We start from the raw sequence: 25,311 nt of genomic DNA on the forward strand, positions 1-25,311 counted from the left end.
TTTATGCTTACTCAAGAATTGCAGTGTTTTGTTGAAATTTTGAACTGTTTCTAAGTTGTACGGGCACTTTATTACACTTACATACGAATTAAAAACCTAAGTACATTGTAACAGAGGTCCACACATGCAGAACAGTGTGATGGCAACTTCTGAAAAATATTTGTTTTTTTACAGTGTATTTTTGCTCATTCAGAAATACGACTTTTGAGAGGATGGCGAGCTGGTAGCGGGGCTGCCACAAGCAACACCTCAGGCTCCCACTGGTTTGGGGAGATGTAAGAGGACACAGGGGCCAACTGTTCGATATGGCCACTTCAGTAGCAATGTATCATTCTTCCATTTGCTTTAAAAGGGCCCAGAAACAGTATTAGTAATACATATGTATGTATACACACACACATTCTCTCTCTCTCTCTCTCTCTATATATATATATATAAAAATAAAGTGATTAGGGCTTCAGTGATGTTCCTGAGCAGTAACAGGAGTTCATGACCATCACATAAGTATATGGAGAGCAAGAATATGGTGACTTCACCAGGGATGATGTTGCTGTGGGATGTTTTAGTAACTTCATTCTTCACATTGCAAAATGCTTGGAGGTGGAGGGCCTGTGAATGCTTGAAAACGGCAGAAGGGCTTTAGTTTACTGAGATAGGCATTAAAAAAAGGAGAAGAAAAGCGAGCTAAGTCCTAACTTGCCCTTGGCATTTGGCTCTATCCAGTGAGCAGAGCTGGGGGCTGGAAACGCCGCTGGGTGGGAAATTTCAGCCTCCCTTTCGGTGGGGGAAGAAAAAAATAAATATGTTTTAAAATGAAACCGTCACGGGGCGGTTCTGAGGAGGCCGCTTCCCCCCCGCCTCACGGCCTGGCCCAGCGGGGCGCACGGGGGAGGGGGGCGGCGCCGCGGGCGCGCGCGCGGGGGGCGGCGGGCGGGCAGGCGGGCGCGCGCAGCGGGCGCGCGTGCGCACAGCGCTTCCTCCCTGGCCCACGTAACGGGCGCGGGCGGGCGGCGCGTGTCCGTCCCCGCGCGGCGGCGGCTGCGGCTGCGGCGGGAGCCCCCCCTGCCTTCTGAAGCCGCCCACTGCCGGGCCGCCCTCCTCATCCTCCTGCTCCTCCTGCCCCGCTCCGGGGGGCGCGGGCGGAGCGCGCACAAGTTAGTGCCCAACTTCCCGGCGGCGCCGGCCGCTCTCCCCGCCCTCGGCGGCGGGTGGGGAAAGGGGCCGGGCCGGCGGGCGTGGAGGCCGCCGCTCCCTCCCTCCCTCCGTCCGTCCCTCCTTCGCTCGTTCCCTCCGTCCCTCCGTGCGGCGCTGGCGGCCGCTGCGAGGGGGCCAGGCTGCGGCGCGGGCCCGGCCCCGCTGCGCCTCACACCGGGGCGGGGGGAAGGCGCCGCCTCGCCCGGCGGCTCCGCTGCCTCCTGACACCCCCCCCTTGGCCTTTTAAAAAATATTTTTTCATTTTCATTATTATTATTATTTTCCCCTCCGCACACTTGGTTTTTCCCCTGCGGCAGGATCATGCCGGACCAGATCAGCGTGTCCGAGTTCATCGCGGAGACCACCGAGGACTACAACTCGCCCACCACGTCCAGCTTCACCACCCGCCTGCAGAACTGCCGCAACACCGTCACGCTGCTGGAAGAGGTGCGTGAAACCGGCGGCATTCATCCCCCCAGCGCGCCTTTTTTATTATTTATTAAGTATTTTGTCTTGGCCGGAGAGCATCAGTGCTGCTGCCCGCCCCGGGCCAAGGGAGCAGGAGGTGCTGGTGCGAGGTTACATCTGCCCCGTTCTTTTAATTGCGGGACTCTGGTCCGGTGAGGAGCTCCCTGCCTCATATTGGTGCCTAAAATGGTGAAGGTTTCTTGAGCTTCAGTGTCCGTGTTGCTGCCCCGGGTGCTTTTGGTGCAAGGAGTGTTGATGCTGGGGGGAGGAAGGTGACAACGGGACGTTGTTGGGGAGCAGAGGTTCCCCCTCCTCGCTCCTTGTGTCCAGGGGATGCAGGACTTGGGCTGCCAGAACCGGCCGGGGAAGAAGGACTTGGCCTGTGAAATGTGGCGAGTGTGGGGCGAGAGAGTAGCACAGGATGAAACTAGGTGGAAAGCGAGCAAAATAGTGTGGCGGGGATGGGGATTTGGTCTCGGCATCTCAACCTTGAAGACTCGAGGTCTTTTTTTCTTTTTATGTTTGTTGTTAGTGTCGCTTAAATCTTCCTCTGGCTTCACTCTGGAGAAAAACAAGTGTGAAAATGGGTAAATTCACAGAGCTGGTCTTTATGAAATGTCAGCCCATTGCTTCCTATGTGAGGCATCAGGGTGATTTCCTATGGGTCAGGTCAGCAGTTATTAGGAAATGTAATGCAAAGGACTTGAGCAGAAGGCAGCGGGTAGCTCTTCTCCTCCCCTGTTCCTAATGGAAGGTGCCAGCATAATGGGTACTGAAAGAAGACAGTTTTTTTGTTTCATTTTCTTTTTTTGTTTCATATAGTACCCTGTTGTTTTAGTTTTAGACTTTTTTTTTTTCAGTTTTGCTGAATATGTTGGTGTGAGCAAAACATCTGGTATGCAAGTACGCAATGAGAAAGTATTAACCACGGCGTCCTTCTGACAGGCTTAAGGATAGAAAAATCAAATTTTGTAGGATTGAAAATAGTTGATGTCTGCTTAGTAGAATTTTTTTTGAGTTTTCCAAATGTCAGTAGAGCTATTGTTTGCAGTATGTTATTAAGTGATAGAATGATTGGGCAACTGGCTTTACAATTCTCTGTTTTATTTTTTTTTTCAATGATGAAACTTTGATTAACTTCTGTAACTGCCTTGTCTGTAACTATTCCTGCTTGCTTATAGATTTGTCAGAAATCAACCTGTTTTGTTTTGTGTTTGACAGTATTGCTGCCCCCTGGTCTTGACTATGTGCAATAGGAACAGTCAGTGTACATTTAGCAGTAGATATGACAGCCTGCATAGAGTTAAGCAAAAATATTTTACACTTGGCTTGAGACCTCTCTACCTGTATTCTCCCTTCACTGGTGACTTATAGGGTAAAAATAAATTATATTCGTTGCATGGTTTGGGAGATACATCAATATGTTCTGGGTGTGGTAATGTCCTTAGAAAGAAAAAAACAAAATGTGGCACTTTAGATACTGAAGGTACATACATACAGTGTTCTGTACTGCGTATGTGAAGAGCTAAAATTTTTCAAGTTTAATGTGTGACTTGACAGTAATGAATCAGAGTAATAGAGAGTGCTGGTCTCTTGTACTGCTCGTCTTGCTATTCTTGGATTTATTTTGTATAAATGTATTTCGTGTACCCTGTAGAGCACTTTTTCATCTCTAGATTGGTTCTGAGCTTGTTTTGTATTATTCTTGATTATCTATCAAAACAGGAAAGCTTTGTTTAATGGGAAACAAAATAAGGCACAAATATGCTCTGCTGCTACATGCTGCAAAAATCTGTGTCTCTCCCAAATTAGTTTTCATTATTTACATGAAGAAATGCAGATGGTCAGAATGTGTCTCCACTGCAGTTTGTATCAGGGGATCCCAGGGACAGCTGCTTTAAAGCTACCTTGGTTTCTGTTTGTCATTCCTTTACCTGTAATTCCTGCGAAGTGTTGGGTCGGAATAGAAGGGTCCGAGTGGCTGTTACGTGGCTGTTACTACAGCTGCTAATGTCCATGCAGCAGGGATGGCTGAAGAGCTCTCAAAGCAGCTCCTGAACTTCAGATTTCAGCTTACTATATAAGTGCAAACTGTGTGCTCCCCTCCTTTCAGCTGTTTTTTTTTGTTTTGTTTTGTTTTTTTTTTAATTTAATGCAGCATGTGACTTGCAGCCCTCAATGGCGCTTTGCAGACTGTCAAGCTCTATGCTGAGGTAGTCCTGCAACCTGAAATAGCTTAGCTCAGTATCTTAGTTTAAAGCTAACTTAATTCAACATAGTAATCCCCCCTCAGTGATTATAAGATGGTTTGGGGAGAAACTATTTTTTTTCTTATTTAAAATAAAGATTGTGATCTCAAGCTACTTAGTGAACAGTAGGAAAATCAAACAAATATAATGAAAGCTAGATCTATATCACAGCCTCTTTGTCTGGTATAATTCTTACTATAACTCAGATTGGTAGTTGGATCAGAATCACTTTTTCATTAACAATTTGCCAGAAAAGCAATCGGGCTGTGTTTTTTGTTGTCGTTGTTATTGATTCTTTGTTGTTTCTTTTTGTTTGTTTGTTTTGTCTGTATTTTGTTGTGTGAAGGTGTTATAGGCTAGTGAATTTCTGGATCCTTAGTTGTCATTATCAAGTTGATCTTAAATAATAAAATAGACTGTGGAATGAGTTGTTTTTTGATATTTGCTTGTAACCCAACAGAAGTACAGCTTGTTAACTATCAGAGTGCCCTGATGTATGTGTGTATCATCATATCATCTATTTGTCACGCTCTTCCTATTATAAAATTATTTTCAAAGGTGATTTTTAAATGCAATTATGGGACTAGTTTAAGGAGGAAAAAAAAATGAGAGAAGACCTTCTCAGTCTGCCTTTGCTCTTGGTGAGGTTTGAGTGGACAGCCAAACAAAATGGGAAGATAAATCTCGGTAAGTCAGAAGTCTAGCAAGGATTCTCTGAAGGACTTCTGGGACTGGGGGATTTGTACAAAAATACTTTATTTAAATGTGGTTTGGTATTATCAAGGGGGAAAATAGTAAGTACATGCTGGTACACAAAGTCTGAATGGAAAGTATTAATGCTTAAGCTACTGAAACTTTACAGGTTTTCCTCCTTTGTGCCACTGAGCCATGTCTGAGGATCTGTAGTATCAGGCCCTTGCATCATTGTGTCCAAACTTGGCCAACTAATGCTGAAGTAGTTACCAAAGAACTGCTAGATTTTATTTATTTATTTTAAATCGTAACTGTTTTAAGCTGAAGTGCTATGTGATGTTCATTAGTAAACAGATCTTGGAATTCATTCTTCCTAATGCTAAAATAATGAATATTTTCAAACTCCAGGGGGAGGCAAAAAATGTTTCATTATACTATGGTCTAGTTGTAGATTAAGATAATTTGAATTCTCTGCTGCTTCCCTGTCAATTATAATATTATATTTATAAGAATGAAAGCTATATTAACTTCATTTTTCAGCCACAATGCTGTGAATGTTTTTAAATGTCACTAATACTGGATCAGAATCAAAGAGGTGAATTACTACATATCTACATGCGTGGTTAATCAGCAAAAAAAAAATTGCAACTGTTAAAATTGTGAGCTAGTATAGACAGGTCATTGGTGCGAGGTCTTAAAATACAGCTTTGTGCTGTTCAAATGGGTTTTGAATAGTTGGCTGAAATGCTTGGATTGATACTCTTGCGTGAGTGAGTGTGAATTTTTAGGAATCAGTGGCATCTGTTCAGAGACTGCACATATAGAATCACTACAAGACCCTTTACCATTCACTATCTCCAGCTCCAGCTGAAAGGATATCTTGGCACTTGAAGGATATTCAGTTATCATGGCCAGGAAGTTCTAGGTCTGTCTTCTAAAGCAGATGTTTTGTTGGGCTGTCTTGCAATACAGAGGTTAAGCTTAAATGTTTAAGTATTCCCTTGACAGTCTTGTGAGATAAAGCGTGGCAGTACCTGGGTTAGTTGGGATGGTAGAATAAGGAATAACTGATTTTTCTGATGCCTGCTTTACACTTCCGTAATACTTGAGCATCTTCAAAGATTAATATTATTCCTAAGATTAGAGATGGGGAAGGAGAGGGTGTTTCTATGCTCTTTTGTTGTTTTTCTGTCTGCCTTTTTTCTACAGTATGCTGAGTATGATTCATTTTCATAGTTTTCCATATGTAAGTTTTACCTTTGTACTTTAGCTTCTGTTTAAAAGTTTGTTTATTCTTTTGAGGGAGAAAAGACATTTGGGATAAGGGCTGGGGGAAAAGTTGTTTTTTTTTTTATTTTTTTTGGACGGTTGTGTAGTACTCGCAACTGTACAGTCTGTTCACCTTCAGTGATCTTATGAGCCTCTCCACAAGACCATTTTCAGTGACAAGGTTCGCTAACAAGGGAGGCAGAGAAAACCATGCAAGAAAACAGGAGCACTTCGATAAGATATGCACGGAAAGAAAGCATTGATCATGTTCTAAATCAACTTTTTGTTTCAACTGTTCAATAGGTGTTTGTTCAATTTTATTATGGTAAAACTGGTAAGATCTGTTTTATGTGACTATCAGTGAAAACAATTTTTCTGTCATTTTTAGCACTTTGCATCCCCTGAAGAATTGTCTCTGTATAATTACAGCATGTAAATTATAGTATCCTAGTTCATATATATATTTTTTAATAATAATTATAATAAAAGATCCAGAGGACCCTGTTAATGCAGGTTTTAAAACCAGCTTTTCCTAACCTTTTAACTTGCTATGCAGTCAGAAGCAGTCTTGCATCATGAAATGCTTGTGGTCAGTTACATAAGAATCGACTCCAAGTACAAAGCTATCTTCAGTTTTCATAGCAGCCTGCCTTTGGTAGCAGGGTGTCCTAAAAAAGCCAGGCCATAATAATTTCTTTGTTTAATAAATGTAGCTTAGGGTAGCTGTTATTTTAGAGGAAATGGCCAATTGCACCAAAGAAGTAAAAAATGATACACGTTTTAAAATACGCATAAAGGCCATACTGGCAGTTTTTAAGTGGATTGTTTTCTGATCGGGTTACTGAAAATAAGGAGAAGGAGACTTGATAGCAATATCGCGTATTTGCAGTAGCGTGTTTCACTGAAACGTGTCTGGGAATGTGTTTACATTTATGTGCTACAAATCTTAATAGTTTACTATGTAATTGGTCTTACCGGTGGTTGTAGTGGAAGCATTTGACTAATCACCATTCAATCTACTTTACTTCGTCATGACTGATGTGAGGAAAAGACACAGAAAAGGAGCTCTGTGGTAGCTCTCTTGCTGAATCTCAGGCATTTCAGATTAATATCACAGAATGGCTGAGGTTGGAAGGGACCTCTAGAGATCGTCTAGTCCAACCCTCCCTGCTCCAGCAGGGACACCCAGAGCACGTGGCACAGGGTGGCATCCAGGTGGGTTTTGAAGATCTCCAGAGAAGGAGACGCCGCAACCTCTCTAGGCAGCCTGTTCCAGGGCTCTGTCACCCTCACAGGAAGGAGGTGGTTCTTCACATAGAGGTGAAGCTTCCTGTGTCTTAACTTGTACCTGTTACCCCTTGTCCTGTCACTGGCCACCATTTAGAAGAGTTTGGCCCCATCCTTCCTACATTTTCCTCTCAGCTACTTGTACATGTTGATCAGATCTCCTCTCACTTTTCTCTTCTCCAAACTAAACCGGCCCAGCTCACTTAGTCTTTCCTCATAAGATAGATGCTCCAGTCCCTTAATCATCTTTGTGGCTCTCCGCTGGACCCTCTCTAGAAGCTCCACATCCCTCTTGTCCTGGGGAGCCCAGACCTGCACTGGATACTCCAGGTGCAGCCTCACCAGAGCTGAGTAGAGGGGCAGGATCCCCTCCCTCCACCTGCTGGCAACATCCTCCTGATGCAGCCAGGATCCCATTGGCCTTCTTGGCCACAAGGGCACATTGCTTACTCATGGTTAACCTGTCAACCAGCACTCCCAAATCCCTCTCCATGAAGCTGCTTTCCAGCAGGTCAACCCCTAATCTGTACTGATGTCTAGTGTTATTCCTTCCCAGGTGCAAGATTCTGCCCTTGTCCTTGTTGAACCTCATGAGGTTCTTCTCTGCCCAACTCTCCATCCTGTCTAGATATCTCTCTGAATGGCAGCACAGCCCTCGAGAGTATCGGCCACTCCTCCCAGTTTGGTGTCATCTGCAAACTTGCTGAGGGTGCACTCTGTGCCCTCATCCAAGCCACTGATGAACAAGTTGAACAGTACTGGGCCCGGTACTGATCCCTGCGGGACACCATTGGCCACATGCGTCGAACTAGACTTGGCCCCATTTATCACCAGTTTCTTAGCTCTACCATCCAGTCAGTCCTCAATCCACCTCACTGTCCACTCATCTAACCCACACTTCCTGAGCTAAATTTGCTTTACTTTCTGAGAATACGTGCTCATTTTCGGAACACTTTTGAAAGTACTTCTTACAGCTTAGTGGTAGCTCATGTGGATTTTGGAGAAGTGCTGCTGCTTGGTTTGAACTTCCAACAAGCATCTCCATGTTTGCTCATTGGGGACCTTGGAAAGTGCTCGTTGGTGCTCTCTGCTCAGCGTGCTGTTCAGATAAATCCTGATAGGATACGTGCCATGTAGTCATGGGAACTTACACTCTACATGAATCCTTCATTCAGAGGAGAACCTCTGGAAGTGACAGGACTTCAAGTCAGCTCTAATAGTTAGATTGAAGTCTACTGAAAATATTTTCTGTAGTTAAAAAGCAGTGATAGAAAAAGTTGTTTACAGAAAAGCATGTTTGAAATACATCATGACATCACTGAAAGACTGAAAATGAATGAGTCAGAACAGAATTAGATTGGCTGTTTTCATTTTTTTATTTGTCTGAGGAAGATAAACTGATTTTTTTCAAAACTGTTATTCTGATTCTTGACATGTTCTATAGTTCCGATCTTGGAGACTGTTTTTCTGTCAAGTTTGACTGCTGTTGGCTCAGAGACCTAAACTTAACTGGCAAATGGAAAGGAAGACTCATTTGGGAAAGGAAGCTCATGCATTTAAATCAGGAATACATCAGAAAGTACTTGCCCTGCTCAAAAGTTAGCAGGGCAAACAATTACTTCATATTCCTAAAGTGATCGTACCAATCCATATTGTGTTGTACTTATACTGTAGATATATAGGTCTCTAAATATTGGTGGACTAGCAATGAAGTTTTGTATAAGCAGTGTGAGAAATACGATTTTGGAAGAATGTAGAGGATTGGATTGTGATGATGGTGGGAATCTTGTGAAAAAGAAATAAAAACCTGTAAAGGTAAAAACCTTTACTCAGCAGTGAAAGAATGGGCCTTAGTTGTGATTTCTTAAGTGATTAAACCAGAGGGGTTGTGCCTGTGTGTTTATGTATACCTAGAAATGCTTCCACAATGTAAACGTTAGATTGTAAATTGTTAGACTGCAAGGCTTTTGAGATGTTCTACCATAATACATTTATATCCAAATTGGTGTGAGAGGGTCTAAATGAGTGGAAAATTGGCTGGACTGCCAGACCTGGAGGGTTATGATCCGTGATTTGAAGTCCAGCTGGCAGCAGGTTGCAAGTGGCATCACTCTAGGATCAGTTCTTTGACCAGTACTATTCAATGTCTATTAACAACCTGCCTGGTGGGATGGAGTACTCTCTGTGAGTATATTTGGAGTTCAGCCCACAGGTGACCTGAGAGTCCAGAGAGACACCCCAACTTGTCCTTGCCAACATTCATAACTTTGCTTGGCAGCTCCCTTATGGATCTGGTCTCATTGGCTCTGCTTTAGCAGAGAAGGGTTGAACTAAATGTCCTCCAGAGTTCCCCTCCAACCTAAATTCTATTACTTCATTCTGTTCATACTCAAGAATTGTATGTAGATCGTAGAATATGTGTAGAATGTAGATCTATTTTTTTATTGTAAGATCTAAAACTCCCTTTGTTTTTCATTTTGTTTGTGAAGATTTTGTAAAGCATTTCATGTCCTTATGTTTGCTTATAGAAGAAAGTAGTCATTAGAATTGCTTGGGCAGCATCCTTCATTCTTCTAGAAATATGCAGGAAGAGTAAATTGGTTATTTAGCTTTAAGAATGTGTTTTCAGTCAAAAGTTTATCCCAAACTTTTTTCAGGAAAGAAAAAAGGCCGTTTTAAGCAAAACAAAATAAATGGAGGCAAAATTGTTTGTTTCTTTTTTACTTCCTTGATGGCCTTTTCCAATGGGGAAGTGGTACTACTCACACTTTTCGCAAATCTATATTTCAAAAAGTTAACCTTTTTATGATTTTAAGAAGAGTTTGAATGAGTGTTGTGGCAAAGATAGATGCTATTTACATGATCAACGTGCATCTCTAGAAAGTCATCTAATTTATTCTGCAAAGTGAAGATTATGTTACTGCTTAATTATACCTCTGCTGGATTAACTATACTTCTCTGAGGAAAATTATCTGAATTTTGAAATCTAGAGCTCCTCTTTTGCATTTAGTATATTAATATTTTTTTTTCTTTTTGTCTTATATATTGTTTTCCAGGTAAATAATCTTTGGCTTTTGGATTCACAAAGGAAGAATTGGGGATTGAAGAAAATGACAAATCTTTGAACAAACATTATTGATAGGAAACTTAACACCTTTTTCCCTAGCATTTCAGAACTTTTTAGGGTTGTGAAAATGAAAGCGAATAAAATGTAGAGAATTTTGGTTATTGGGAGAGTTGAGAAGATTTTTGTTTCAAACTGTTGTGGGTTTAAATACCCATTTCCACTAGATCCTAAAGATTTTGTTTCTTTATAAAACAAAAATCTTAATAATAACATGACATTGTAGTTATATTTACATTGTTATGGTCTATTCTTAAGGGATATATCAGTAATTTTCTATTTAGCTTTAATTATAATATAAAAATGTATTTTGGAATTTGAAAATTTTCACATGACCATATCACTAAGAAAGCGTGTTCCACTTCTGATGCTGTTGCCAGAATTTGCTTTCATCTATATTCAGATCATGTTAGATAGAATTAGATAATCAGGTTATTGTTGGGTGTAGATATTTGGGTCTCTAAAATGCTTCAAATTTTAGTTAATGAAGACAACTTTTGTCCAAGCTGTATTGGAGTTACTGCATATGTTCTGGAGGAGTGATAATTTTCTAGATTCAAGCATGGGATATATGTAGATACATGTGGAGCTGATTGTGGTAGCTCTTAATTCATGAAGGTGGCAGGTAGCTTCCTGCTGAGTGGGCAACAAAAGTAGTTGACACATTGCATTGTAGAGCGCGTATCAAGGAAATAAACCAACTGTTAGAAAAATGGAGAAGTGAGAACAGACTGAGGAATTTTTGTTTGATGGTAAATAAATGCCTTCTTGCAACCTTCAAATATGATTTCATAATTATGATTGCAGCAGTTTGGTTCAAGAAACTGTTGAATTTTAAAGGAAGCTGAATGGTGGTGGGAGGGGAGAGGATAAGGTAGTTCCTTGCCCTGGTAAACAGTCCTTTTATGTTGAGGATGTTGTCTGGGGACTCATACAGTCCAGAGGATATTTTGAAGGCCAAGAAAAGCGGTTTACAAAGTAACGCAGCCCTATGAGAGTTAGTGCCACGTTAAAAGCCTGCTGAACCTTGCTGGTCCATTCCTGTAGTCTTAATAATGCTGTGTTATGGTTGTCTTGACTAAGTGTATACTGTCTAATACAACCTCTTATTTAGAAGAGTGCTTATATGTATTAGTCATTACCTAGTGCAGTAGACAGCAAGTGTAACTGTGAAGATGGGTAATTAACGGGCCATTAGATTACATGATCTTTTAGCTTTTGCTAGCTTTAAAGAAAGAGGATCAAGTTTCAATCGATTGGTTTGACAAAGATTTTTCAGTGTTTTCCAGTTTAGCATACTATATTTTAGCAGCCTTAAATATACATTTTTTTAGTTGTTTTTATGTGAGGCCTTAATAAAAATTAAGCTTTTCATGATTTGATTTGGGGGAAAAGGACTTGGGCAAAATGATCTTGATTTTTTACAAGCTAGGAAATACATTTCACTTGACCATGCTTCAGCACCTGTGATGCTCTGGGTTTTCTTGGTTATTTTATTTTTTCCTTCCCCCCACTCCTCTTGTAGCTTTCTCTGAGAGGGATAAAAGAAGCCTACAGAGGCTCCCTGATCTCTCTTCAGTGTTGGGCTGCCATGGCCATCTGCTAACAGATTTGAAGAAACAGTGGTACAATACAGCTGTGTGATTTAATCATAGCAGTAAGATATTTTGGAGGTCATCTGCAGAAGGGTGAGTATCCAAAATACTGTCTGCTGCCTTACAGAGCTGCTGTTGCTGTCACTGTGTATTTGGAAGAAACTGCTGTTAAGCAGACAGGGGGGAAAAAGAAAAAAGCATCAGAAGAAATGCAGTTTAGTTCTTTGGCATTTTGCGGGTCTTAGGTTGTTGCAGGTAGTAGGCAGCACTGCCTTAAACCCTTACATTTACTTTTTCTTCCAGCATGTTGAGGGTGTGTTGTTCAAAGTTTGGGTTTCTTTCCCCCCTGGCTGTGGTAGTTCCCGTTGAAGATACCTTGTGGTCGTGTTGCTTTGCTTCCTCCGGGGAGCAGAGCCCCGTGTGTTTGCTGGAGTCGTACGTAGTGTAGTGCAAGCTTCCTGTTTTACTCATCTGATTTGCTTAGGCAACACATGGCAGCAAAACAGCTTCCTTTAAATTGAATCAGGGTAGTTCTGAATACTCTAAATATAGAGCTAGCTAATGACTTTTTGAAACCCACAAAATTCTTGGATGTTGTTCTGTAGCTTTAATATTCATATGGAAGTTCAGGCATGGTTGCCAATAAAACAGTATTCTGCACTTGTTTATTCCCTTTCAATTTTAATGCATTATTTTGCTCTCTGTTGCCATCCTAACTTGTTTTTGTGTCATAATCTCTTTGGCTTCTTGTCATATAATTGTTTCAACAAGTAATGGTGCAACACACATCTGTATCTGATTAAGTATTTTTGGCATAGACTAAGATTATACAGTAAAATTGACATGTAAAAGTATTTATTAAAACTGTTTTGTTTGCTTTGCAGTGAGTGTAGCATAGTGTGGCTATTTTTATAACAATACGAAAGGAAGAAAGAAAAAAAAAAAAAAAAAGGACCTTTCAGCATGTGTGTGCTTGCCTTGAGAGAAAACAAAGGAAAATGGGATGAGTAAGTACAGGCAATCTAGGTGTAGCATATAGTTCATGCTGTAAACCAGGGGAACGATGAATGACTGAGGATAAGTAGGAAATCATTCACTAGAGAGTTAAAGGACAAGGATGAGCAACTAGATGGAGCAGTGATGCTGTGCTGGTAGTTGTGCTAAGGATGAAGATACTCGGATGGATGTTTCCTCTGCTGATAGAATAATCTTGCCTGATGTAAACATGTGGGCTGGAGCTTTGCTCATTTGCAGAAACCTAAAACAGAAGGGTTAACATGGCAGGGTTTTTGGAAGTGCCTTTCATAGAGGGTCTATATGAATCTTAAATGATCCCCTCCTCGTGATTCCTGAGTGTCAGCAGTTGGAAATGTTATCATGCAGGTCCCTGCCGAATGACTTCCCTGAGGGGCACGGGTGCATGCTGTGCTGCCAGCCTGCTGACTGACTCCACCAAGTGGAGAGATTCCAGTGCTTCTTGTCAAATAACTTGCAGAGGATGTTACAGCTTCACCATCAGTAAGAATTTTTAAATCAAATTACCTCATCCTAAAGTGCAACTTTAGGTGAAGTAAGGTCATTAAGCAAAATGCTTTGGTGTTTTGATCTTTTAACTATCACCTGTACAAGCTATAGAACTTTTTAGTATGTTTTCCTGTCTAGTCTTAAACCTTTGTATGAAACAGTTACAGGGAAAAGAAATGAAGATCTTTTGCTTAGAACACTTGGATGCTGGAGAGATGGCTTTTATCCCTACCTGTCTACAGAATTTGCCTAAGATATTAGAATAGTCATGTAAACAAAATCTTTTTCAAGCAACTAGTAATTAGGAATTAATAACTTCAGGGAGCTGGCTTTGAAATCCAAGAGTCTAGCTGAGTGAAGAGACTGTTGAGGTCTCCACTTGGATTTAGCTGAATGTAGTCCTTGCATGTATAAATCAAATAAAATGCTTGTATACTGGGCATTTAACATTAATGGAGGCTTTTAATTCTACTGTCGTCTTACTGATTTACACTGGGCTCCAGACAAATTCATATTTGTGAAGCTCTGAGATTTATGCATAGTAATGCATCTCATAAAACCACAAGAATAAGTGTATTAATTCTGTTTTCAGACTGAGATTTGAATATCTTGTAGTTTTAGCAGAAAGAAAAAAACAATGCAAGCCTAAAAGTCTGTGATCACAGTAGACTGAAGTGCTTTAAATAGCTCTTTACTAATTGAGCACCTCCTAGCCTATATATAAGATAGGTCAGGTTAAGTGAAAATAAAGGCTATAGAATCACTTGTTAGTGTACTGGCATAATAACACAGATTTTAGTTTCTATTTCTGTATTACAATTTCAGACCTGCTAAGCAAGGTGAATATTGCACATGGAGAAAAAGTGTTGTTGGTAATAGAGCATCTCATATGAATCCAGCTGATGCATAAAGGCATCTTCCAAGCAGACTACCTCCTCACACTGGAGCGCAGATGCTCAGTCCTCGAGTTGGGATAGCTTGGATGTTCTCATTAATCGTAGTATATACCCAAGATGAGCTTTCAGGAGTTAATAGTTTTATTTGTATTCAACTGTAATTTTAGGCTTTTAATCACAAGATCCTAAGAGTCACTTTATGCCTTAAACTACTAGAATGATGTTGGAGTGTTTTTTTTATTTATTGTTTTTAAAAAGTAGTTTTAAGTAAGCAGAAAGATAAATTTAAACATGAACAGGATTTTATAGTGACCTGAGTTTCCCATGGAGCAGAACACTTAGGCCAGGGCGAAGGAAAGGTCCCACTAGCATGTGGGGAAGGTAGCAATTTACAGCCTTTAGCAGATGGTTTCGTTACAAACACAAGCTCCTCAGACTTGAGCACTTCTGCTACTGAGTATTAAAGTCAAATTCCTACAAAGAAAAATATACTTTATTTTACTGATTAAGTTTTATATTGGTGTGCATGCTTTCCACTTAACTTTCCATCCTTCTGTTGTACTGCATATTTTGTCCCTTCTTGAGAGGGTCCTAATGTCGAGTTTTAAAAAAGCTATATGAAAGTCTTTTAAATGTCTCAGTGTTCACTGCAAGATCTGCAAAGGACTTATTTAGTATCCCTCATATAGAATAATGCATTATTATAAGTTCATATCAAGTCAACCACTTTAAGAATGCAAATATACTGAGATACTTCTGATACGATTTTAACAATCTGCACTCCAGAAATTTCTTAGCTGAAGATGGTGAACCCCTAAATGTAAAGATTTTTTTTTTTTTTTGGTTTCTTCAGTAAGAATTATACTGACTGTTAGCATCCATGACAGGCTAAATTTCAGAGCTTACCTAGGAATTGTTCAGGGAGAAAAGCAGATTTAAATGAAATCTTCATCCTGATTATTTAATTTGATGTCCTTAGTTCTGATTTCTATCCTCTGTCTTATTATACAGTTAGTATTTGTGAAATCATCTCTATTCTTCACAGTTTTAATTTTTATTATTTGGACAATTCTATAACATTAGCAAACTTTTTCATTTCACCATTCAACATTTTATTCCTACGTTCCTTTAAAAAAAATGATTATTGCTCTAGAAGAACAATTTCCCCTTATCTCAGTTCAGTTCTTTGAGAAATTTTGGTGATGAATCTTTTTAGCCCTTTTTGGAAATTCAGAGAGACTGTCTCCAATAGCTGTCAACAAGCAAGTGGGCAGAGCACAATTAAATGACTGGTGATCTTGAAGTTGTGTCAACTTGTGGGTTTGTATCATCTTGTTTCTTTTCCTGATTTGTCAGTTTCTGTCATTTTGAGGTGTGTGTGTGTGTGACAGAGAGAAAGCACAAGCAAGAATCCTTTTTATTCTGAGTATATTTGCGAAAGATACTAGTCTTTTGGCATTTAGGAAGTTCTAATTGTTTTGTGCTTTGTTATTTTTTCCTCCTTTGATTTGGCAGAGTACTCTCTTGATTTCCTCTTTTTACAGTAACTTCAACTTTTTGATGCATATATTCTTAATGTAAAAAGTCTCCTTTGCTGGTTATTTTGGTCATTATGGTCTTTCTGAAAACATATGTTTTTGAAATGGCAACTCTTAATCTTCTTGGGTACAATCGCTGAAAATAATTCTCTCAAAAATTTAAAATCCCATATCAAGGAAAATAGAAGACAATCTCATTCAACATATCTTGCTGAAATATTACAATATTAAAAATTATGTCAACACTAATTTGGTGCAGTTATTTTTTTTTATACTGTTTCAGGAAAAAAAGGTACAGAAGGAGACAGTCTCCCATTACATATTCTTTCTAAAAATTTGGGTGTTTAAAGCAAACTGTGACAATTTGGTTAACAACAATGTTTTTCTATTTCTAAGAGAAAAGGCCTTCTTAAGCAGCTTAAAACATGTGCAAGCCTGGAAGGCTTATGGAAGAATTTTACTTTAGAAGTATTCTGAGGACAGCACGATCTAAATTTTATTTTATCGTTTTAGTTGAAGAGCTTCTGACATCCACTGATAAATGGGATCAGTGAACATGCTTTCCATGAATTGTCCACATCTATTGAGCTGATACTTGAAATGTCAGGAAACTTCCTATTCTCCCCCTGAGGAAAAATAGACGACATTTCTATGAGGAAGCTAATATTAGAGTATCCTGCTACACAAAGAAAGGTTTTAAGTGCTTTCTGATGCCATCTGATATTTGGGCAGCTGCTTACTTCAAAATTAATGAATAGTGCTTATAAATAGTGTAATTCATTTAGTAAAATCAGGAATAAGTTTCACAGTGTAACTGCTTCTCATACCTACCCTAACAAGTAAAACTACAAACAAACTTTTGTTTTTTCTGTTATGTTTTGAATAATCCTATCAATAACTTTAATATTATTATTATTTTGTATTAGCTTTGTCTAATAGTGCCTCTGACAACTGCTGACATTTTTGCCTTCTCATTTTTGGTATTTTTCTGTTCTCCTTAGTACATTACACTCAAACAGAGTCTTAGCTTCACTTTTGCAACTTAGATGTGGTTACATTAATACTGCACAGGAAATGGAAACTCTTTTGCATGTGCTGCAGGAGAAGTTGTGACAGGGAGTGTGTAGGTGGCACTTTTGGTGCTAAGTTCTTCCTTTGTGACGGCAAAAAATCACCTTCTCTGTTTTTGTTCTAAATGTGATTGCTCAGGGAGAAAGGTCAGGCTGGAAAATTTCAAATGGAGAAGATCTGCTCGTCATTGAAAATAGGAATTCATCTCCCCGGCCTTATTACATCTTATTACATTTTTTTTCCCTACCACTTCTGTGCAAGAGAGATGGGGGAAGTAAATGCTCTGCTTCTCGAAGCTGAATGTGCTAACCGAGATATTTCCTTTTTCTTTGTCAGTAAAAATCCTTTTAGCAGCAGATAGGAGACCCACTGTGTTTGGGCCACATGTGCTTCTCCTTTAGGCCTCGTGCACAGCCCCATGTGCGTTGTGTTGCTTGCCTGCTTTTACAGAATTACAGAATGGTTAAGGTTGGAAGGGACCTCTAGAGATCATCTAGTCCAACCCCCCTCTGCTCAAGCAGGGACACCCAGAGCACGTGGCACAGGGTGCCATCCAGGCGGGTTTTGAAGATCTCCAATGAAGGAGACTCCACAACCTCTCTGGGCAGCCTGTTCCAGTGCTCTGTCACCCTCACAGGAAAGAAGTTCTTCCTCATATGGAGATTAAACTTCCTGTGTTTCAACCTGTACCCATTACCCCTTGCCCTGTCACCAGCCGCCACAGAGAAGAGCCTGGCCCCATCCTCCGAACAGTCTCCCCTCAGGTACTTGAACATGTTAATCAAATCTCCTCTCAGTTTTCTCTTCTCCAAACTAAACAGGCCCCTTGCTTAGTCTTTCCTCGTAAGATAGATCCTCCAATCATCCAGTCCCTTAATCATCTTTGTGGCTCTCCGCTGGACCCTCTCTAGAAGCTCCACATCCCTCTTGTTCTGAGGAGCCCAGACCTGCACCGGATACTCCAGGTGCAGCCTCATCAGAGCTGAGTAGAGGGGCAGGATCCCCTCCCTTGATCTGCTGGCAATATCCTCCTGATGCAGCCAGGATCCCATTGGCCTTCTTGGCCACGAGGGCAAAGGTTTTTTTGGAAGTTTTATTTGGAAGTGGGAGGTTTCCTGGCATGTCAGAGCAGGTGTCAGGTCGAATGGGCAGTATTGGACTCTCTTGCTGCTTGGGAATGAGCTTACTTGCTCCCCTTTGGTTTTACTCCTGCTGCTTCAGAGTCTCTAGTGAAACATTTGTTTCCTGAACTAGATGGTCGCTGCCAGGTTTCAGGTGTATGAGTAGCCCTTAAGGGCATGAGTTCCTTTTCCCCAATGTGGCCTCGTGTTGGAAGAGTGAAAGCAGTGCAGTTTGGGTGGATATTGGTGCAGTTAGATAAAAGGCAGACCGAGTTCCTCATGCCTGATGGGGAAACGTGTCTCTGTGTTATCTTCAGCACGTGCCTCTCTGTTTTGCTCTTCTTCACAGAGATAGCACAACATATCATGAGCTTTTAACTAGGAATTTGGGTCATGCCTGAAGGTATTGAGGGAACATAATTTTTCAGGGCCTTTGATGTTCTTTAGGGAGGAGTTATTTTTCTGTGCCAGGCAATGTTTACTCTATCCCATTGCTTTTTTCCCATTTGCCATGCAGATTGCAGTCTCGTCATCTCTTATTTTCTCCTTTAACTCTTTTATGTTTCTTATTAAGCTTTTCTTTTCCAGACAAACTTCTAGGCATTATAAAATCAGCTCATCTAATTTATATGGGATTACATTTAATGCAAGAAAAGATAAAGCATTATTTTTCCCCCGATATTAGTGTTATCACAAAGATTGTAGTTTTTATTAGAAGCATATTAGTAATATAAAGTGGCATATAAACAGATAGGTGATTCTCCTATGTTCATTAAAGCTAGAATGTAAAGTGTAGAAGTGTTGATGTTGTGCCCTGTGTTTCATTTTATTTTTCTTATGATATGCATTTAATTGTAAATGAATCTTGTTTCCTGTTCATGTTCAGAATATTTCTCTGTTTGGCTTTCACATACTCCAAAAGGTCTGTTTTTTAAATCTAATGGAATTGCATCACTGTTTTAACAGGCTCTTCATAAGACTATCAGAACTTTAAATTGGGTAACATAATGAAGCTGAATTACCCTTTAGGAAGATAAAGTGGTTATTCCCTGCAAGCGATCACTTACAGCCAACAGACCCTATTGTTTTTGTATTTTTATCTCGTAAAATTAATCTGGCAATTTATTTGCTCTTTGTTTTTTTTTTTTTCCCTCTTTCTCAGTTTCAATAATTTTAAACCTTTTCAATCCTGAAATCTTAGACTACTGTGTCAAATAATGTGCGTAAGCCAGTACTACAACCCTGACAAACATGTTTCTAAACAGATTAAGAGAAACAAAAAGGAACTTGCATGGAAGGTCAGGGCATGGCAATGATGTGAATGACACATCTGTATCTTCTGCCTAGGAAGCGACTGGGTTACGGATTAAGGCCAAAAAATGTAGATGAGACACCCATATCAAGGTTAATGTGATTGACAGGAAGATTGCTGCTTAAAGATTGATGAATAATGTAAATTCCTAGGTTCGTAATCATGCTGTGAGCTAGGCTGGTCTAACACACCACTGGTATAGCTGAAAATGGTGGTTTTCAACCACTGAGATATTCCAGGCTTGCTGAGAGAAGTTGCATCTTTTAAGGATTCTTACCAACTTTCACATTGTTTAATTTTTGATTACTCCCTAATGTTGTTGATTGTTAACAGTGGTTCATTACAGTGGACTGTAAGCAAGACAACCTGAAGAGCTTTGCCCCATTTGTGAAAATGATGATCTCTTGTTCCCAAAAGACTGCCCTAAGACTGAAGATCATCACAGTTGCTTATAATTGCAAAAAATAAAAAAATAAAAAATAAAATTGCCAAGTAGAGCATCCATCTACTGGTAAAGTTATTTTAATGTCAAGTTTCAAAATGCCCTCAGCCAAGCAGAGCTAGCAGTGGTCAAATGTGGCTGTGGATTAGAGGAGTGAAAGATTAATCAAAAGATGCCTGACATCATAGAATCATAGAATCATAGAATGCTTAGGGTTGGAAGGGACCTCTAGAGATCATCTAGTCCAACCCCCCTGCATACGCAGGGACACCTAAAGCACGTGGCGCAGGACTGCATCCAAGCGGGTTTTGAAGATCTCCAGAGAAGGAGACTCCACAACCTCTCTGGGCAGCCTGTTCCAGTGCTCTGTCACCCTCACTGTTAAGAAATTTTTCCTTAAGTTCCTATGGAATTTTTGATGTTTCAGTTTCCGGCCATTTCCTCTAGTCCTATCAGTGGCCACCACTGAAAAGAGACCATGACCGTCCTCTGCACTCCCTCCGTTGAGGTACTTATAGACACTGATTAGATCCCCTCTCAGCCTTCTCTTCTCCAGGCTGAACAGGCCCAGCTCCCTCAGCCTCTCCTCATAGGGCAGATGTTCCAGGCCCCTGATCATCCTTGTGGCCCTGCGCTGGACTCTCTCCAGCAGCTCCACATCCCTCTTGTACTGTGGAGCCCAGAACTGGACACAGTACTCCAGATGCGGCCTCACCAGGGCTGAGTAGAGGGGCAGGATCACCTCCCTCGACCTGCTGGGTTGCATGCAACATGCAACTTAATAGCTTAATGCTTCTCATGAGAGTTTTCAGTATGAAACTGTCTATAGGTATTTGTCAGGAGCTAGCCTGTATCATCAGATTAACATCAGATTCCTGCATGTATAGAGGCCTCATAGCAGCTCCTGCTGCACATGTGTGCCTACTTGCAGCATGTCTGAATTTTTGAAGCTTTTGTAGCCCCACCGTTGCTGAAGAAGTTTGCGTGGGCTTGATTTCTGCATGAAGACGGCCAATCTGCATGGAAAAACCTGCATGTTTGTGTGTGTAACCACGTCCAGGAGGTTGCAGTGCTGATTTAAGCAAGGTGTTGCAATAGCAAGTGAGCTGATGAGCAGAGTTCCGCTGCAAGGCCAGATTTGGCTGAGAATGAAGGTGAACAAAGCAAAAATACCATCAGCTGCACTGTGTAACCAAAAGAGCTTTGGTATTGAATATAGATGTGCCTCAAATGTAGACCTAAACTTGTTTTCAGGGGCCGGACTGCATTTGCACTGTGTTTAAATCAGGATGTCTTGGGTTGCAGGGCTAACCCTTCTGGGTAGTACTGCCCTTGCCCTGTTCCAAGAAATGAGCACTCACACATTCAGCCTCTTCAGTTTGACGGGTGGGAAGGTGCTTTGATAACAGCACTCTGTAATTTGCCAGGTTACCTTGAAAGTTCTGGGGTTAGGCATAAAAAAATCTGAAAGCAATTTATTCTCTTGAGTTTTAGAAGATGGGAAACTTGAAAATTCCTATGAAAAATCTGAAACAGGGGAATAAAGCAGAAATAAAGAAAGAGGAGGAAGCATACAGGTGAAGAAAGTCAAGGGAACAGAAACATCTGTTCAAAAGAAATGCTTCAACAGTTTAACAAAATCCTCACAGAATTAAAGGGAAAGATGCGGAGTACGTGAAGTAGCTAAACACAGGAACAGAAAGACAAAAATATTCACAAAAACTTTCAGCAAAGTATGGGAAGGGAAAAAAATGGGATAATTAGCAAATGTTAATTTTTATTTTGTTTCTCTTTAGAATTTTACTCTAAATCTGCTTTATCAAGACACCACAACCTCCTCAACTGATAACTTTTGAAATTTCTTATTGTGAATTTGCAGTATATATTAAGTTATATTTACACAAAGTTATTGAAGGCAGCTGGGACATTTGGTAGCATAATTGGTGGGAGTGGTAGCTACATGGCTGAATAAGAAATCCACTGTTATTTATTTACCTTAAAATCGCTCTTAACTCAAACCAGGCTAAATTAGAGTGCAAATTAAAAACATCCCTGACTTTGGAAATAGGCAACACAATTACAAATATTTTGTAAAGATGTAGGTAGAAAAGAAAGGAAGAAGGATACTGAATGAGGTGCACCGGATTGCATTTACATCTTTGCCTCTCTGTCTTGTTGGACAGCTGCCTGTCCTGAATTCTTTCTTTCAGGTTATCTCATTCTGCAGCTTTCAAGAAACGCAGTGAGTCAGGGTGAAACATATTAGTATCTGTGACGAATCTTATCCTTGAAGTCCTTGATGGAGGAGTGGGAGGGATCTAGACCATTGTAAACTTTCTCCTTCATTTTTTTTTCTTGCCTCCTTATCAAGAGAGAAGCTGCACGTTCTTCTTACTTGAAAGGTCAATTTAATTTAATTTTAGTCACCATGGGGTGCAAACATTTTTTGGGGTAATCAACTTACAGTTCTTCCTACCTAGGCAGACCATGACCGCATGCAGTAATCCATACCTGCTCATCAAGTATGAGAGGGGCTGTAGAATGATCTGTGAATTAGAGGAAAAAAAAATTGCTTTTTTTTTTGTGTTGAAAATTGTGTTTTCTTAAGAACATGTGTATTATGTTCTTTTTAAGGCAGCTTTTAAGAAATAGAAAGATCAACTCAGGAAAAAAAAATCATTGAAAAATTGTCTTCAGTCTGATAGCACTTTCATGTTGCAGTAATCTTTATAGTGCAGAAAAAAAATACTTCTATACTAATGGAGATTTTGTACACAATTCTGATTTCGCACAGCATTTGTGCTATTTGATCTGATTCCTGATGAATAAGGTGCAGTAGAGCCTTCTGAAACACCACTCCTCAATGTCTGCTAAATGAGTATGGTGTTAAATGAAGAATTTTTACTTGTGGTTCAGTAGGTCAGTAACTACAGCAGGAGTGACTTACCTGAAATAAAGATCCTGCAGATGCACTGCTCTTCTCAGGCGAGTTTAAGGCACTTCAGATCATAGTATTTACTGGCAAGACAAAACAGCAGACAGCTAATTTTCCATTCCCTTCTACCAGCAGTTTGGATTGATAATTCTCAAAGCTGACAACTGATGCATTGTTTTTGGAGTGCATCCAGATACCTTTAAGGTCTTTTCAGTGTCTCTCTTGGCACCTTTTGAAAATAAAGTCTTTCCTCACAAGTGAATTGCTTCAAGCTGCCAGGCAATTTTGCAAGTATATTTTTGGTCATGATCTTGTGTAATTAATGGTGTAGATAAAGTGAACCTGTGAGAGTTAGGTAGTTAAAATAACTGTGTAGCACTTTTAATGTAAGGTCAACTGTAAAATTGGGAGCTCTAAGCTATTTTGCATTTGCTCCAAGTGAGGATCATGTGCAGAGATAGTTCTAACAGTTAAAATTCATTTTACTTAAAAAGCTGCCTATTCATAACAATAGAAAAAAACAGAGAGGGGAAAAAAAGAAAAGAAAAAGGCCCCAAACTCTGTAGTATGTGAACATTCAGACATTGTTAATAATTTAGTGTTTATCAATTGCTTATTGTGTTTTATTCATTTGGATAAATTATTGCTACAAGAGTTGCTTTGGTTCTCACTGAGTTATTAAATGTTATTTTAAAACCTGTTGATCAGGATGATAAACAACAAGAAGCTTTATATTGACTCAGGCATAACAGAAATACATTGGTTGAATAGGTTATGTTGTTTGTGGTGAAAATCTTGCCAAGACACCTGTTTTCTATAAGAGATTAATGCGAGGAGTTGATTTCTAATCATGTTGTTTCAGTATATCTCGTACTCCTGTGATTTTGGCAGACTCGTGTTTGAATGAGAGGTTTGCACAAGTTTCCACAGTCACAAAGGCAGGTGCCGCGTGACTGTTGCTTCATCTGGGATCTTTCTAACTGCAAAATATTTTAATCAAAGTCTGTTTGATTTTTTGGATGCCAAATTCATACCAGCAGTTTTCTAAGCAAACAGGAAGGTAGTTTGGATTCGTTGCATTAACTGGGCCAGTGTTGAGTTTTGCCGTGCGACTTGTGTGAAAGTCCTTCTCTCGGTTTTCAGATCAACTGTTCTGCTCTTCTGCTGTAAAACTGAGGGATGCAGCTTTACTTAACTGACAGTTTCACAAATGTACACATGGGATGCTCTTTTAGTTCTCTGGTATTTTCATTGTGCACATCTTTGGGAAATACTTGTTACAGTACAAAATTGTTTCTAGCTAACTTTTGGTATATGTTCTTTCTTCCAGTTTCACAAAGCTTAAAATATAACTTAGCTTTTTTTTTTTTTTTTTTTTTTTTTTTTTTTTTTTTTTTTTCCAAGATTCGTGCAAAATTTAAGACATACCTACACATTCCTGGAGTTGTGTTAAGTAAGAGACTTTTAAATAGTCTAATTCACTTTAGATGGCAGAGGTAGGTATTACAGGATACTGTCCTTTGAGGCAATAGTACCTCATTGTGTTGTACTTTTGAGGAGGTTTTATTTCTTGTACGACTTATGATTCATCGGAATAATACACTGTAAATTCAGTATTCTCAGCAACATAAAGTTATGTACTGCCACAAATCGTCCAGCAACCATCGATCCTTAGCCTCACACAACAATCTAGAGGAAAAGTAAGGTTGCTGTTAATTGCTATGAAATAGTGACATTATAGTGAAGTTCTTGTTTTGCATTTCTAGCACGTAAGAGTGCACATGCAGTAGTTGCAGTCAGTGACCATGTGCTGCCGCCCTGTTGTCATGTGTAGGTGATCCAAAATAGATTAATAAATTCAAGGAAATTTGGTATAATTAAACTCCAAGGATTATTTCAGATTAATTCCCAAGGGATTAAAGAGCACCTCACTAAGTATTAGCGATTTTAAGTATGTAAACTTGAACTTATTTGTTGTGGAATTCATGCTTACACTGTCCGACCAAAAATGGAATCACTGCTTCTTACAATGCCATAGATAAATTTTGGAGCATACGTCTTTGAGGAGCTAGGGCACCATGACCAGTTTAAGCTGTAATTAATCTTTGGCCATGTTGGTACTTGGGAGGGTTGACCTGTCTTCCAAGCTCTTGACTGCAAGTTTCTGTGTGCCGTATGGAGTTGGGTATGTAGCATGTAATAGCACCGTGAGTTGGGGTTAGCTATGAAAGCATTTCTTTAAAAAAAACCTGAAGTTCTGGAGAAGCTGTGAGGGGACTAGGAGCTGTTACTGAACTCGTAGCCAGACCTGCTGCAGGTGCTGGATGGACTGGCAATGGCAGTTGCTCATGTGCTCCTTATGGACTGATGGCAACGCTGCCACTTCACACAGTTGGGTATCCCAGATCTTCTTACCCTTCTTAGCATGAGAGAGAAATATGCAAAACTGTATGGAAAACAAGAGTCCATGGCAAATTTGTTGGTCCCTGGGCTACAGGCCAAAAGAGGATTGTGATGAAGGACATGTTTTTGAAAAAAGCAATCTTTATGATAAAATGAGTGCCTTGTAGCTCCTGCAGAACAGCTGTGGTGC

General features: G+C 40.0%; 1 protein-coding gene across 3 annotated transcripts in view; it reads left to right on the top strand.

Moving 5' to 3' along the window:
* ASAP1 (ArfGAP with SH3 domain, ankyrin repeat and PH domain 1) overlaps positions 1-25,311 on the top strand; it is a 153,215-nt gene that overhangs the window by 53,384 nt on the left and 74,520 nt on the right. For all 3 annotated transcript variants that reach the window (XM_088534972.1, XM_088534962.1, XM_088534982.1), the window contains exon 3: positions 1,512-1,641. In XM_088534972.1, coding sequence (XP_088391098.1) covers positions 1,512-1,641 — 130 coding nt within the window. The remainder of the gene's footprint in view (positions 1-1,511; positions 1,642-25,311) is intronic.

The sequence above is a fragment of the Tinamus guttatus genome, unplaced genomic scaffold, assembly GCF_059628265.1.
Source record: "Tinamus guttatus ecotype Peru unplaced genomic scaffold, ASM5962826v1 Tinamus_guttatus_pri_ptg000038l, whole genome shotgun sequence".
Lineage (NCBI taxonomy): Eukaryota > Metazoa > Chordata > Aves > Tinamiformes > Tinamidae > Tinamus > Tinamus guttatus.